The sequence below is a fragment of the Macrobrachium nipponense genome, chromosome 30 (assembly GCF_015104395.2).
Source record: "Macrobrachium nipponense isolate FS-2020 chromosome 30, ASM1510439v2, whole genome shotgun sequence".
NCBI classification, from domain to species: domain Eukaryota; kingdom Metazoa; phylum Arthropoda; class Malacostraca; order Decapoda; family Palaemonidae; genus Macrobrachium; species Macrobrachium nipponense.
In genome coordinates this window covers 68270856-68287258 of record NC_087218.1, presented here as the reverse complement: position 1 = coordinate 68287258, position 16403 = coordinate 68270856, and the positions used below count along the sequence as shown (strand labels likewise).

General features: G+C 39.8%; 1 protein-coding gene across 3 annotated transcripts in view; it reads right to left on the bottom strand.

Moving 5' to 3' along the window:
- The window catches only part of LOC135202580 (uncharacterized), a 323189-nt gene that overhangs the window by 31871 nt on the left and 274915 nt on the right, over window positions 1-16403 (bottom strand). Inside the window, exons 1-3 of one of the 3 annotated variants that reach the window (XM_064232088.1) lie at window positions 16169-16322; window positions 900-1032; window positions 168-261 (exon numbers count right to left, since the gene is read on the bottom strand). In XM_064232088.1, the coding sequence (XP_064088158.1) occupies window positions 168-261 (94 nt within the window). In that variant the 5' untranslated portion in view covers window positions 900-1032; window positions 16169-16322. Of the gene's footprint in view, window positions 1-167; window positions 262-899; window positions 1033-16168 lie in introns of all 3 variants that reach the window. The other 2 variants (XM_064232090.1, XM_064232089.1) reach the window with 2 other exon arrangements.

Genomic DNA, 16403 nt, shown 5'->3' with positions numbered 1-16403 from the left:
TGAAATGTTCAATCAATTACTGAATAACTGAATTTTAAATATACATTTCTAATCTATGATCCAGAGTGTCAACACAAGTTGTGAAATCTATCTTCTGAATCTAACCAGCCAAAAGAGATGCTGTATATACGTACTATATAAAATTCAATTCTGATCATTTACTGTACCTTGCTGTCCTTGAGCTTGCACAATACAAAATTCCTCTTCTTCATCCGACTCTGATGCCTCTCCACATACAATAATGCCTTGAATACCGCTCATCTGTCAATCAAATTTATTAAAAAATTTTAGCTAGAAAAAAATATATTTTTCATTTAGGTAAATCTATATTGCATCTATACTTATTTTGTCTTTTTTGTACAACTTGAAACCAAGGACCTTGTGGACAAATTCCTTAAAATGATCTTAATATCTCATAGTTTCCCAAAACTACTTTAAATAAACTTAAATTATTAATTGTAATAGAGGACAATGTTATACAGCATTTTGAATTTTGAAAAAGCAACTGATACAGTATTTTATAGAAAGCATACAAAAAAAATTTACATACAACTAAAAAAGTGCAGGGTTTATAATGCTAACTTAATTTTAAATTTTAAAAGCAATGTTGATGTCTTGTGGCACACAAATCACCATACATAAACACAATCTAAGATACAAATGGCCACTTCATTCTCAACTGGCTGTTAATGGTGTTAAATACAATGCCTACCACCAGAGGTGTTCAAAGTGATTTGCTGACTGGTGAACTTTTAACTTCTCTAATTTCGTTATAATAATGTAGTTAACTAGTTACTAATGTGTTAGGTTACGGATAGTGGAAAACCTTGTAAGGTTTGTAAAAGAAGGTGTCAAAATTGGTTAATAAGGTTAGCTCTATCTTCAATGAAATACAAGACCTTGATTTATACAGCCAAAAGTATCTTTGCGTGCTTGTTGAAAAGATGATACAGTATTCCCACCAAGATTTAGGGTATCTTGCGTTCTCAAGATACTAAGCCAAAAGTCATCTGATCACTGCTTAAGGCATACCTGAAAAAGTATTTTGATGGAATGTTTAGTTTTTAATAGCAATTATTAGTAATCTGCCAACTCTTCAAACTGTCATGCCTCACAGTCTAAATAATCAATATCAATTTAAAGCCAATCACTAATAGTATCTACACTATTCAATAGAACTGGTACTAATTAAGTTTCACTCAACCTCAACTACTATGTATTAGATGCCAGATGCCACAGATTCCTTGCATTTACAATTTTTTATTGTTTTAACCAGTTTCCAGCTGGCGCCAGAAGATTTATCCTACTGTTAAGACTGAAGGTTTGTTCCACATATGAACTATAACAAAATAAATTTTCTCATACACACAAGACTCACCTTTTTTTACTATTTACAAAAAGTTTTATGCATATTTTTACATTATTGTGAGGGTAATAAACTACTGGTTTTAGTGTTTCCTTTACCCTACAGCTAAAATTTTTGCGAAGGGCTCAAAATGGAAACCAGGGTTTTGTCATGTGGAAAAACAATGAGTTAATAGCTCAAAAACCAATGCTGAAATCAATATATTTAATATTAATTTGCCTTTCATACCCAAAGAAAAACCACTGCAATTTTTGTCATTCAACAACTGACACTAATGCCATACTTTTGAGCTACACAATGTTCTGAATGCTGTACGTACTTCACAAATGTCTGGAACTCCAACCTCACTACAGTACATACACCTATTTTGCTTTAGGCCAAAGGTGCATAGCACGTTAACGCTTAATGGACGGATACCGACATATGAGTAGCAATAACAGGTTTTTGGGTGGTGGATGGAGTCACTCACAGTGAGCATCAATATTACGCACCAATGATTTGGGGGAATCAGGCAGGAAAAAGGTTCCATTACTTCGATAGCACATAAATTAACTAATGGCAAGTTTCAGACTGTCTCAGCTCGCTGATTCTAGGTGGCTCATGACTCAGTTGTGTACTTGACTTCTAGGTCTCTCTCACGACATTTTTTTATATATTTGCTCGTAAATATACCCATGGGTTACTGTTGGTTTTAGTTCTTATCTTTAATGATACCATTTCAATTATAATTGTAATTTTGCAGAGAAGTTAAGTATATCTTAGTTTTACCAGACCACTGAGCTGATTAACAGCTCTCCTAGGGCTGGCCCGAAGGATTAGATTTTTACGTAACTAGGAACCAATTGCATACCTAGCAATGGAACCTACAGCTTATTGTGGGATCCGAACCACATTATATCGAGAAATAAATTTCTATCACCAGAAATACATTCCTCTGGTTCCACGTTGACTGAGCCGAGAATCGAACTTCTGACCACCGCATTGGTAGCCAAGCACAAAATCAACTCGTCCAACGTGGAACTAATTTTGCAGAGAAAAGTGCAAAGAATTATATTAGAAAAAACGTATAATCCAAAAAAGTTACTGCATCTTCGATCTCAGTAGTATTTGATATGGTGTGAACTGTAATTATAATTACACAAAATAAAATAATTTATTAGAAAAAACATGTATACTTGGTAAAAGTTACAATTGTCTTATAAAAGAGGCCCCACATGGGGTTGTAAATAATCTTTTTCAACTTCTCATGGAAGATAGGAAGAATATTTTGGAATCTTTTTCTTTTTTTATGTCATGAGCATTTGCATATTTTCCTCTTTCCACTGATGTATTTTTTTTCTTTAATTGACCGACCTCAAAGTTTTCCCAGCCTGGGGTGCTGAATGTTTTTTTTTTTTTTTTTTTTTAGCCCACCTCTTAAGGGTTAAACCACAGCTGTTCTAAAACATGAAACAAATTACTATCTACCTAAATGTAACACAAGGTTTAGTTCAAAGCTGCATTTGATCATGGGGAGTACGCCTTCTAAACCTGAGGCAGACCTTCTATATCTCTTTCCTTAGTTTTAAGTACTAGAAAACACAATGCACAATCAGTAGCTATGAATTTACACATATAATGAGCAATTTTAATACATTTCCCTTATACAGTATGAAGTTTTTCCAAATGCGTACCTGAAATTTTTATATACAGTCTTCGTCATCTCCGAATGACTAGAACTAACTTTCTCACTGCAAATAAAATTAAAATGTTTAAAATTTATTTTACTATTTTACATCATCAAAAGAACGCATGTTGAAGATGATCAAAATTTGGACAGGCTAATTTTAGAAGAAAATTTTAACAAATATGAACATAGAGCTCCCACAAGCCCATACACTACCATGGATAATTTTTTATATTCTTTCAATGCACACTGACTTTTAAAAGTATCTCACTTTTATAAAAGTTTAAATAGGGCAAGTGAACCTGCCTAAAGCAAATCTTAAATATAGTGTAAATGGCAACTTTAGTCTATTTCAGTAGGGTGGAAGGTACGTACTGTTTCCTGATTTTTATGAATTCTTTTCATTTTAACTAATTATTGGGACCATTTCAGGGGTTCAATGGTAAACAGGTGAATTAGCCTATGGCCTATTGATAATGTAATACAATTATGATATTAACATCATTATTGTGGCTATATAGTTATTAACTCATACAAAATGCCACATGATCATTCTTGGGTAGTATATAAAATCTTGGATTGCTGTTTAGTATAAAAATACTGCTTCTCAGGGCTTAAGGCAAGGTTTATGAGCAATGTAACCTTCAGCTTGTACTTTTCCAGAAGTTTTGGAAAAACAACTTTAATTGTTCAACTGCAAAATATGTGATACAGTACTATTCATTTAAATAACACATCATGAAAACTCTAAGGAATGCATTGTTTATCAATTTTTTGGGGTACATAACCTCATCATAAGGCAGAAGTTGATGACAAACTATAAAAATATTTGAAAACATAATAAAACTGTCTTACTAAAAATAAACAATAGATAAAACAAATATACACTGAAAATAAAAAAGAATGTAAGATTCAAAAGCTAATAAAACACAAAAATAGATAATACAAACAATATTCAAAACTAAATCTTGCATATACAAAGTAAAATGACTGTCAGCCTGTTGAATACCTTCAAAGAAACAAATTAAATTATGTACTTGTACACTGGACAAGTTGTTATATAACCTTTATGAACAATACTGAAATTAGGAGATCCAGTGTTTAAACATAAAATTGAATACAGTAGTACTACAAAATTCCCTTTACTGACTGGATGGTCTTGTATTAAACTGTGATTTTTTATTTTGCAGGATAAGTTTCCAAGAAACAAAATTCCAAGTCTAAATATAATTGACACTCAAACCATCAGAACTCGTGCAGTTTAATTTTTCACCTGAAACTCCTAGGCCATGGGAAAATTTCACTTTTAATGGTTCTTAGCCCAACTATGAGTCTGCTTTTAGCTTACATTTCTTTTGGTCGGTAAAATTCAGGGGAATTATGGGCATGAGGCTAATAAACTCTTCTAAATAATGCCTAAAAACATAATTATATGTAATACTTAAAGCCTCCCCACCATCATGACCATCCCATAACCCAACAGAGGAAGGAGGTTCAGTGCAGGGTTAATTTTTCCATTTTTTTAAAAAAAAAAAAAAAAAAATGTTATTGTTATAATACAATTAAGTTTGTTCATACTTACCTGGCAGATATATATATAGCTGTATTCTCTGAAGTCCGACAGAATTTCAAAATTCGCGGCACACACGCACGTGGGCGGCCAGGTGGTATACCCACATTCCCCGCCGCTGGGAGGCGGATATCAGGAACCATTCCCATTTTCTATTCATATTTTATCAGTGCCACTGTCTCCTGAGGGAGGTGGGTGGGCACTTTAATTATATATATCTGCCAGGTAAGTATGAACAAACTTAATTGTATTATAACAATAACATTTTGTTCATGAAACTTACCTGACAGATATATATATAGCTGAATCCCACCTTCAGATGGTGGGAAGAGACAGAATAGGATTTTTAGGAAACTAAATTAAGTAGATGATATACATCTTGGTTCCTCACCTGTTAGCATAGCCGACTTCGTGATTACTGTCACCAAAGTCTGCTTCTGCTTTACTAGAGTTGCCAGCGAGGTAGAGACCTGTAATGCTGGTGCGCTCTAGATGATCTGTCAACGGGGGCGTGACCACAATGTGACTAGACCATATGACCATACTTCTGAGGGCAACGAAGCTAAAACCACCACCTGACCTAACCTATCAAAGTTAGTTCCATAACTTCTAGGCTAAAGAAAAGGAACGCGCCTCAAGCGACCAACCCTTCAAAGTTAAAAGCAACACCTATCCCTTTTCTATAGGATAGGATTCGTGTTGCTTCCTGCCCCCAATAATATATCTACGGATATGTATGGTCCTAGCGACTTACAGATCTCAAATGTCGTCTTCACATCCTGTCGGGAGTGTGAAGCGAACACAGAGTTGCTTCGCTAAAGCGTGGCACTCAGGATGTTACTGAGTGTCATGCTCTGTTGAAATGCTTCCGAGGCCGCGCCCTCACCTCTTGAGCATTCATATTAAGAAAAAATCTCAAATCTTTATGCAAACATAATGAATGAGACTTTCTAAAAGAACTCCTTGACTATAATGCCAGGGTGTTCTTGGACATGAACCAGTCTGGTCTTTTTACGGAACACCCGCAGATTGTCCGTTGACCTCGACTTTCTATAGTTTTATCAAGATAAAACTTGAGAGACCCGACAGGGCACAGGACTCTTAATGCCCTTGCCCAATAATTTGTGCCATACCCTTGGTCTCCAAGCCTTCGGGTCAAGGGTTAGAACAGGTTTTCGTTCTTACCAAGAACGGAAGGCTTAGAGGACAGACCGCATTATGTCCTTTAAAGCCAAAACCTCTGATGATGGCTAAAACCTCACTAACCCTCTTTGCCGCCTGGGCTAGAGCGGTTAGAATGTTAGCCTTTCTGGTCACGTGTATTAAGTTCGCAGAAAGGATAGGTTCGAAATGCTTTTTGGCATCAGAAACTCAGACTACGTCTAAGTTCCATGCCGGAACCTTCGATCCAGAGAATTTCAAGATCTCCACAGACCTCAAAGATCGTGAAGCTTTGTTGTTTGACAGAACCGAATCTCTGAGCCTAGAGGCCGTCAACAACATATTTGCATATTCTACAATAGTTAGGACTTCTAGCTTATCTCATACTTCAGACGGAAAGATAGAACCATAAAGAAATTCACAGAGGTCGAGGTGGAGGAACAGTCATTTTCCCTTCACTATCTCCAGAAACGGCCCCCCTCCGATTGAACACTGAAAATAGGCAGCACTGCTTTGCCTTGGCCAAGAGACTGCCATTAATCTTGAAGATCTTATCGCTTCTCGATAGTCTGAACGCCTTCAGACTCAGAGAGGAGGGATATTAGATACTTCACTAAGTGACGATGTTAGATTACACCGATTCTCTCAGGAAGGGTCTTTGGACAATTCTCTCTGAATTACATGACCTCTGTGAATCCAACCTCTTAAAGGCCAACATGGTGGCGACTAATGCTAATCCTCTAGGATCATGAATAAGGGAACAACTTAAGAGGAAGCTCCTTCGTCTTCAATATTACGAAAAACTTAACGAAAGGACGCCCTCAGTCTCTCCTCAACTTTCGACATACTTCTAAGTGAGGATTACTCAGACGTCAGTAGTTGCTGCCTTCGATCGAGAAGACCCGCACGGACGTGCACTAGTTTCACGAACCTCTTGAGGATCGTTACGTTTCCGTGCAAGCCCATAACCAACTCTCTCTTCTTGAGCTATGAGAGAGCTGAGAAATTATCCGAGATGATTTGGACCACTCGAATCAAACTCACTCTTCGAGGAACTGGAGAGCCGACCAAATTGGGCTTCCAATTCTTTCAGACAATGTGCCAGGACATCTGTTTCTCTGTTCGGATGTCTGGCACCCTCTCGCTATCACCCGAGGTGATCCTCAAGCCGTTGAGAGAAAATTAGAATTATTACCTAGATCTTTGATGTTATTCCAATTTCTCCGTGAGGAAAAACTGTAGAGGTCTGAATTGCTGTTTATTCATGGAAACAAGCTTCTCCAGAGAGGAAATGGTCCCCAGCAAACTCATCCATTCCCTCACTCAGCCTGCTTCCTTCCCTAAATAAGGCTGCGCTTTGCATAAGCAGGAGAGCATTATTATAGTGCTATGCCGCGGTAGACTCGTACAGAATTCTGTTACAGTGCGGTAAAACCGCACCGAACAGGTATAAGAGATATCTTGTTGAAATTTTCTAAGTAAACGGAAGGCATGTTCATTCATGATTACTAGAAATTTTCCTCAACCAAGGCTAAAATCCATGATTGTAGGGCAGAGAGACGGCTAGTCAGCCATTCCCGCAGGGAGAGAGACGTAACCAACCGCGCAAGTCACAGAGCTAGCCGGTACTGCGCAGATCACAGTAACAGCAGCCTTGTTCATTCATCGTATCCACACTATCTGCCTGAGTTGCCAGCTACTCCCTTTACGAAGGAATAGGTATGATATTATCGAGCAAAAGGAAACTCTCAAGCAGGCATATTTAAACGAAACAGAATTCGCTAAATACAGAAGCTGAGTTGGTGTTGTCGTAACAATACCTTAAGAGTTGTTCTTACTCCGAAAACTCTTGGAAGGTTGAAGGGAGTGTCAATTAAATACATTAGAACAACAGTTCTTTCGGCTTCTATCCGTAGAGGTAAATACGATATGCGTATATGACTTGACCCATGCGTTAGCAAAATGACGCAAAGATAAACTACGTAAGTATTGTAGTAATTTGAACATCGAATTCTCTACTACATCTTTCCTCGACGAGGAAGAGAGAAAGAAAGGAAAACGACTGTCCACGTTCTAATGAATGAGACTTTTTAAAAGTACTCCTTGACTCTTTGCCAAGACTCTTTGCCAAGAGAAGGGAGTAATATTCGAATAGAGATCATCAAGTGAGAACCGAGGATCGAAAAGGACCGTTCAATGTTCTTATGATATTGGACATAAGACTTCCTGGATCTAGTCTACAAGTCTTTTTCTTACTCCCCGGATGAGCCTCTGAAAATGAATGAGAGCTCTTCCGAAATTTGTTAATGAGAGTTTATCCGCTTAAACGATAAAAACGTTAAAATCTATGTCAATGAGAACTACCCCATTTATGAGGGGTCCCCCCACTTAAATCACAAAACGTTTAGTATCTTGACAATGGGGAAAACGTCCTTACTTGACAAAACAATTAGCACTTTGCTAATAGGGGAAAACCCTTTAACATGACCGAAAGTCACCCAGGAATCCGAGTATATAATCTTCCCGATTCTCAGAGAAATCGATGAAGAGGCAAGAGGGATCGAAGAAAAAATTCGGGTATGTCTCCGCTAACTCTGAAACCTTTTTTAAAAAATTTCTGTAAAGGAATGTCCTGTGGAGAGTCCTGAAAAACCTCCTCTTGAAGAGCGTTTAGAAAGCGTCAAGCGTCCTAAGAAACGTCCTGAACAGCAATAAGATGCCATCTACAAGTCTTTTCTCTCGCAAAGCGTCCTGCCGAGCTTCCAGGACCTGCCGAAAGGAAGCCAGATCAGCGTGAAAAACCCGTAACCCTCCTTCGGCTTTTGACATGCCCTCTCCCTGGTTTCCTGGGAGTCCGACAGAGGTCTAGGCCTAGAGGCGTTATGGGGCCGATCTGACGTTCCCTCCTGACGAGAGAGAGGATGTGAAGCGTCCTCTTCTCTAAAGCTTCTTAGAGGGCGCGAGTCCTTCCGAGAGCTCCAACCCTTGCGCGGGGAGGACGCCTCGGAGGACGAGAAGCAATCCTTCAAGATTCGTGCACGTGCACGATCTTTAGCAGCCTGGGAAGCGTCAACAGGTCCTGCCGAAGGGACGCCAGATCGGTGGGGAGCCCCCGTAACCCCTCTTGGGCGGCTTTCGACATGCCTCTCCCTGAGTCCTGGGAGTCCGACAGAGGTCCAGGCCTAGAGGCATTATGGGGCCGATCTGACGCGCCCCTCCACAACACAAGGGGCACTACACTTCACAACACTGATTGGAGAGCGAGCACTTTAGTCTAAGATTACTTGATGTAATCCTCTAGCAGACACTTCTTCTAGGCCCGTAAGCCATACCACAGGGTTAGGCAAAATAAATTCTACAGGAGGTTAGAAGGTTCATTATTTCTAACTTCTGTTTACTGTGGAGGAAAACTCCTGATTCTAACACGCTCTAAAATGCGTACATGAATCCTACTTCTTCCGTAATCAGCCACACATTACACTAATTACATTGATCTTTATGCAAAGAAAACATGTAAACGTCATATATACTAAGCGAGTGTCTACCGAAAGTTCCGGTAGCCTCACCTTACCCTATGCAGACAACAAAGTCTGAAACTAGGCTAACTAGCTTCAGACATCATATGCAATGAAAAAATTTTACTTATGATAGCGTATGCCTAGCCACAAATCCAAGTCAATAATCGAAAGAATAATTAGGATACTTAAGCGGCTAATGAAGTTTCAAAATCCTAGGCGGAGGTCTGTAAACAGTTGTTTACCGACCGGCGACAGAAAAAATATGAATAGAAAATGGGAATGGTTCCTGATATCCGCCTCCCAGCGGCGGGAATGGGTACTACCACCTGGCCGCCCACTGCGTGTGCCGCGAATTTTGAAATTCTGTCGGACTTCAGAGAATACAGCTATATATATATCTGTCAGGTAAGTTTCATGAACAAACTTAAGACTTACAAGAGACAAGTAGCAATAGGTCACAATGAAGTATGACATGAAAACAAAACAAGAGCAAGGATAAGGAGATGCCATTTGTATTTCACCATGTTTTGTATAAAAACTGTTACGTTTAAGTTCAAAAATACATAAAGTTCAAGAACACTTTTTTAAGAGTGATTTTAGCCACACATATGCAAGTTACTAAGTACCAACCTCCTTAGTCATGAACTTTTGTATGTTAAAATGGTGCAAGACTGTGCTATAGTCAAGAACAATTACTCATACTAGTAAACATCTATGAAGATTATAAGAGAAATAATAAACCAAGGATAGATCAACAGATCTAAATTTAGGCACTGTTAGTAACTATTTCTAATAACAAAATGGTATTTTTATAATAGAATAAAGCTGTATACATTATTACGTACCCAGTAATTACATTGCTATACGTAGTTTCCTCAGAAATTTCTTGGACTCCTGATGCATGGGGACATGAAAGTATGCATCCTTCATGTCGAGAGACACTATTCAGTCGTTCAGTTGAAGGGCTGACATCATTGACCGACTGGTTTCCATCCAAAACTTCGTCTTTTGAACGAAGATGTTCAACGCACTCACGTCTAATACAGGCCTCCAGCCCCTGATGCTTTGGGGACTACAAAGAGTCTGTTGTAAAAGCCAGGGGAGTTCTTGTCCATTACTTCTTCGATGACTTTCTTGATGAGTGCTTCTACCTCTTTGACTAATGCCAAAGCTCTCCCCGATCCCTTTGAGTACGCTGTCAAGCAGATGGGTACATGGGACAGCGGCGGGTCTTGCACAAACGGGATTGCGTAACCTTCTCTCAGAACCTGAACTACCCACTGTTCTGCTCTTCTCCGACTCCATTCCTCCCAAAATAAATGGAGTCTTGCTCCTACAGGTGTGTGAAGGACCTCCTGATCGCTTGTCTGATGGCTTGCAGGGAGGTTTTCTGGTGGACTTGGCTGGGGGCCTAAATTGGTTCTTGGTCTATTTTGCCACCTGGACTTGCCTCCTAAAAAGGGGTGCCTCTGCAGAGGAGAAGCTTTAGCTCCTGTGACAGGGGGATCCCTAGGGTGTCTAGTTGACTGCGTCAATAGATCGTTTGTAGACTTTTCTCTAAGTCTGACAATACCTGTAGAACTGTCTGCTCTGGGAACAGGTGGGATTTGCACAATGGCGAGAACATCAAAGCCGATTTTTGGTTCGTCATAACTCTACTGGAAGCGAAAGAACACCACAGCTCTTTCTTCTTGAGGATCCCCATCATGAAGAGCACAGCCAGCTCCCCCGAACCATCTCTCACTGCTTTGTCCGCGCAGGACAAAACGTTAAACCAGTCTGACAAAAACTCTTCTAGGGACTGACACTCTTCAATCTTCCTGGCCAGAGCAGCAATGGTCCATTCAAGAAAACTAAAAACCTCTATCACCTTAAATACATTGTGTATCAGGTGATCGAAATCAGGCGAAGAGAATCTGATCTTTACAGACGAAAAGGATACTCTCCTGTTCGCATCTACTAGTCCAGAGAAGTCCCCTTGAGAGGAGGCAGACACTCCCAAGGAAGGAACTTCTCCCATCGCGTAGAACTTGTATGTCTTGTTTTGCAATTTCGAAGGGGAGTAGGCGGAAGGGGCCTTGCCGAAATCCCGCTTCTTTGCCAGCCATTCATCTGCTTCCTTAAAAGCTCTCTTTGCCAACTGAGACAGGACCAGCTTCGGCAATCCTGTAGACGGCACTTTTCTGTCCTTTACAAATATCGCCGTGGGGACAAAGGAGACGCTAGCTCAAAACAATCTGGGTATGTTACCAGAAGGTACCTTAACAGACTGGAATAAGCGGACGAAGATTTTGACTCCTCTGTATCTTTGTTCTCCAAAAGAACTGACGAAACCCCATCTTCTTCTACTTGAGGGGTTGTCACTTTCTTTAGAAAAAACCCAAAAATTCCTGAAGCTGTTGCTTGAAAGGACCCAACTGTACATCATCTCCTTGCGTACTAGTCTTCTCTACTTCCTTAGTTGAAGTCGAAGTCAAAGCAGATGAACGGCTCTTCTTTAAAGACAAGTGGATAATAGGCGAAGAGCTACGAGCCATGAGAGGCAAGCAAGTCGAAACTTATTTCAACACAACATGAGGGGAGTCGATAGGGTGAAAATGCATCTGTTGCTCAGCATGCGAGTTCCTCTCTGCAGTCAGAGAAACATTCTCTGATGACTAATAAGGCTCCTGAAAATCTAGAGCAGGTGCGAAACTTCAGGATGGCTGGGGACTCCTTTGCTCTCTCGATTTCTTCACAGGCGAAAGCGTACCATCCGCAAAAACAGCACGTCTTTTCAACTGGTGTGACACTGAACCACCCCAAACTTATCACCTTTTATCTGGCGACGGCACATCCGAGTCAGACACAACCACACATCACTCACTTCAACGCCTTTCCGGGTGCGGGAGAGCGGGACTGACCTTCATCTAGGAGAACTGGGGGGACGGATAGCCGCCTCCTCAGACACAGCAATGACATGTTGCACAACAGTGCACTTATCACTTGCACTTTTCTCCACAAAAGTGCGGAAGGACAAACCTAAATCCATGATGGATTTAGCTAAAATATCAAACTTTTTGTCCATTTTGGACTCCAATACAGCAATGGTGTTAGGATTGGAAGCAAGGGCTACCTGGACAGGATCCATAGGTAAAAAAGTAGGAGGGCTATCAATCAGAGAGATATTAGATAAAAGAGGTGAAGAAAAAACACTTCTTTGTCTCTAAAGGCAAAGGAGTTGCTTCTGGCTGCCTTCCTCTTTCTATCCTTCTCCATTTTATCTAAATGAGCTGAAAAAATCTTCCACCCTTGCTTATCTAAATCTTGACATTCAGTACATGTTAAGATGTTAAGTCCCTACAACAAAGCTCCCCCCCACATTTAACACACCTCGTTACGGATCATAACACAACTTAGGCATTCTAGTTTTGCAGCCATTGCAGCAAAACCTAACATGACGAACTAGTCTGACATGATAAGCTAATTCCTGGATGACTGGAAGCTAACAAAACAGCTAATTGGCAAAAACCAACCAAGAAATTGTACATCACCAAACGAACTAAATCCAATATGGCGACGATAGTTGACTGCAAACAAAAAACCCACAGGTGTTACTCCACGAGTGGCAGAAAACGAATTGACGGTACATAGTTTGCTTAGCAGTACTGGAGAATCCCGAAAATGGGCTGGATCTGTATCACCTACAGGAGCGATAACAGCGCCGTCGGCGCCAGGAAATCTGAATTTTTGACAGCCAGGTAAAAAAGCTTACAGCTATGTAATTGTTTGGTAAGTCACTTATGTGAAATCACTTATTTCCACGGTTTTGTGTAAGTCTTATCCTAAGTTTGGAGGGTAAACACAAAACAATTGGCAACACTGATAAAAAAATAGGAAAGCGCGAACAACATCGTAACTAATGTTCACAGCAAAAACGATGAAATTTGTGTCAGGAATCTGGTTACTTTTACAACAACGAATATTTTCAAATGAATTATCATGAAATACGTAATAAATACATGCAATTCATTACCTTATTCTGGTCTTTAAATAATTATTTAAATGTTATCTAGTGCACTCTTCTTCTTCTTCTTCCTGAACAATCGCTATGTTTACCTGTCCGAAGGCCGAAACACCTTCGCCGTTTAAGATTGTCATGAAGAAAGTGTCCCAGCGTCTATGGGCACAAGTGGTGTGCGGATTTAGCACAGGAAATGGGAAGTTTGTTGACACAAGTGACTCCGCAAACATCGAGATGGCGTCAATCTTCTAAACATAAGGTGTTTTAAGTAAAAATTTTGAAAGCACCATGGAGGTAAGTTTGCACTGTGCATGGCTAGACTTCCATTAACTTCTGCTTAACCGGAAATTATGGCATTATTTTGTGACTTGGGAGAAAACACTTAGTTCAAGAGGACAGCAGAGGTCTCGAGGTGTTGCTTCCACGCTGGTTGGGTTATGACTGGCGTCTAATTCAAAATACTGGAAATGCTAAAGTTATTTTGTAGGAAAGCGACTGTGCAGCGGTAAAGGTGTCCGCCTGTCCGCACAACAGTGCTTTACCCTATTCAGTGAATTTTGAACTACCTATCTTTGATGCTATTGTCAAGTTTTACTTATGCCTAGGCCTTGCCTAACTAGGTATTGATAGTCTTCTTCTTTCTCACCATTATCCCTACACTAAGGGGTTGGCTGCTTGATGCGCCTTTCCTTGCAACATCAGGCATGGTTTATTAGTATTTGGCAAAGGGGTTTTTATGACCACATGCCCTTGCTATCATCAACCACAATTATTGGCGGTGGGCCTTGACTTAGACTAAAAAGTCCACCTGCAAGGCAGCAGTTTCCACGGTTATATTGGTGGTGGGCCTAGCCTTTTAATAAAAAAAGTAAGACTGCAAGATAGCAGTTTCCACAGTTACTGGCAATGGGCCTAGCCTTTTACTATAAAAGTACGATTGTAAGGCAGCAGCTGTCATTTAAGCCATCTTTTACAACACGCATGACCTACAGTGGTAGTATTCTTACACCTCTACCACAGGGTGGTGCCTGACTATAGGTAGTAGTCCTAGCCTAAGTTGCAGTACCTTACTAGCCAAAGACTTGGTTACTTGGTAGGCTAATATTGATCGAATGGGTAGGTCTAGGTCTAGGGTAGTTTGTAAGTTTGTAGGGGGAAACATCGCCTTGGATCCATCGTACTTATGTGGTTCAGCCTTATTCACTCCATATTTATTTGGTGAAACAAAAATACAATTACATCTTTAAGCATACCATTCAAAAGATTGTAGTTTTATCAATATAATGAGATATATGAAAGTCCCATACGAACTAAAATAACCATGTGAGGTCTTCGTAAAATGTGTTTTCAAGCCAGTTTTTAAATCCAATATGGAGTCATCTGCCTCTGGTCCCTTTCATAACCACCATGGATCTCACGTCCTTCCCAGCCTTCCCAGCACTCATTTGAACAATATTAGCGTATATATGAAACGTTTATTGATCTTACTCAAGATTGCAGTTGTAATCAGCACAACAAAACAACATTTTGTTGCCTATATTAGTGAAAGTATGAAACTTCTTATTCCTTGGGTTATGGTTTGAACTGATATTCATTTTTACCTTGTGGTTGGTGGTTTTATCCTACTGTCATCACAACTGAAACTCCAGTGCTTATTTGATTGTAATTATACACATTTTGTTCTTAATTCACTCCAAATTGCATTTGAACCACATTGCTGTTCCTGGTTCCTAAGCACTTGCTCCGCAAACACAGTTATGAGCAGCAGACGACTACACTGTTTATGAGGTGCGAAGCTTTATCCACTTAATTGTTTACTTTATTCATTATTTAGTTTAACTTTACTTCAAAATGTTTATTTAATTCATGTCTATTATCCCTTTTTTGCAACCAAATTAACCACGAAAAATTACAAATATTTCTGATATATACTTACGAGCAGACGACACGACGAAAAATGACTCATTGTTGCCAATCTAGTGGAGCTTCACACATACGCCGATGCATTTACAAACTGTTTCCATGAATTCTAGTTGTCATAGGAATGCAGTAATGATAAAATTGCTGTAATATGTATATATACTACAAATAGATACGCTAATTTCATTTATTTCCCCAGTTTTGTGTAAGTCTTATACCCAGTTTGGAGGGTAAACACATACCAATTGACAACACTGATAAACAATTGAAGAACGCAAAACGTTGCAAAGAATGCAGTAGTCCCCTTGAATAAGTACTGGTTAGAGGTCGGGTTTACGATTGTTGTGATGAAAGTGCCCCAGTGTCTCATGGTACAAGTGGTGTGCGGATTTAGCACAGGAAATAGGAATGTTTTGTTGAAGGTTTGGTTGGACACAAGCGACTCCGCAAACATCGAGATGGCGTCAATCTTCAAAATATTTGGAGTTGTAAGTAAAAACTTCGAAAGCGTTTTGGAGTAGTGTGCACTACGTTGACCACTTATCATTACCCTCTGTATAAGTCTTAAAATATGGCCTTAATTTCTAACTTTGGAGAAAATACTTACTTGGAAAGGAGAGTAGAGGTCTTGAGCTCCTGCTATCACCACCAACAACTCATGCATGACTGATGACCATCTCCAGTGCCAGGACGTGTTAAAGTACACACTTATTTGGAGGGTGGCCAAAACCGCGGTAGTCGGTGAGTTGGCCAGTCCACTCAGTTGTTGCCCTACCCTAGTATATGCAGACAAGGCGCAAAGCACCGTTCCGCCACATTCTTTCTGACACCACACATTAGGCTAACAACTTTTCCCCTTGAAAATCCGCGGTCAGCGGATATTTTTTCTATTTAGGCTATAGGCTACTATGTATGTGGAACAAGTTAACTTAAAATACACACTTTTCGTGTCTGTAATACTTACCATTTGATTGATAATTGTTCTGTCAATGAAGAAAACACTTAAATCACGTGGTTTGTTATGGCAGGCTGGGATAAGGCGCCTACCATAACACAGCTTGCTTAAACGTTCAAGAGTCTTGTGGAAACGTCAATTGTTGGTTATTAGTGGTTATTATTGTGTTCTGAGAAAGAATCCCTGTTCTATACTGACAGCACCTTCTGGAAGGAAAAATTTTCGTCAGGAAAGAACTGCTTCC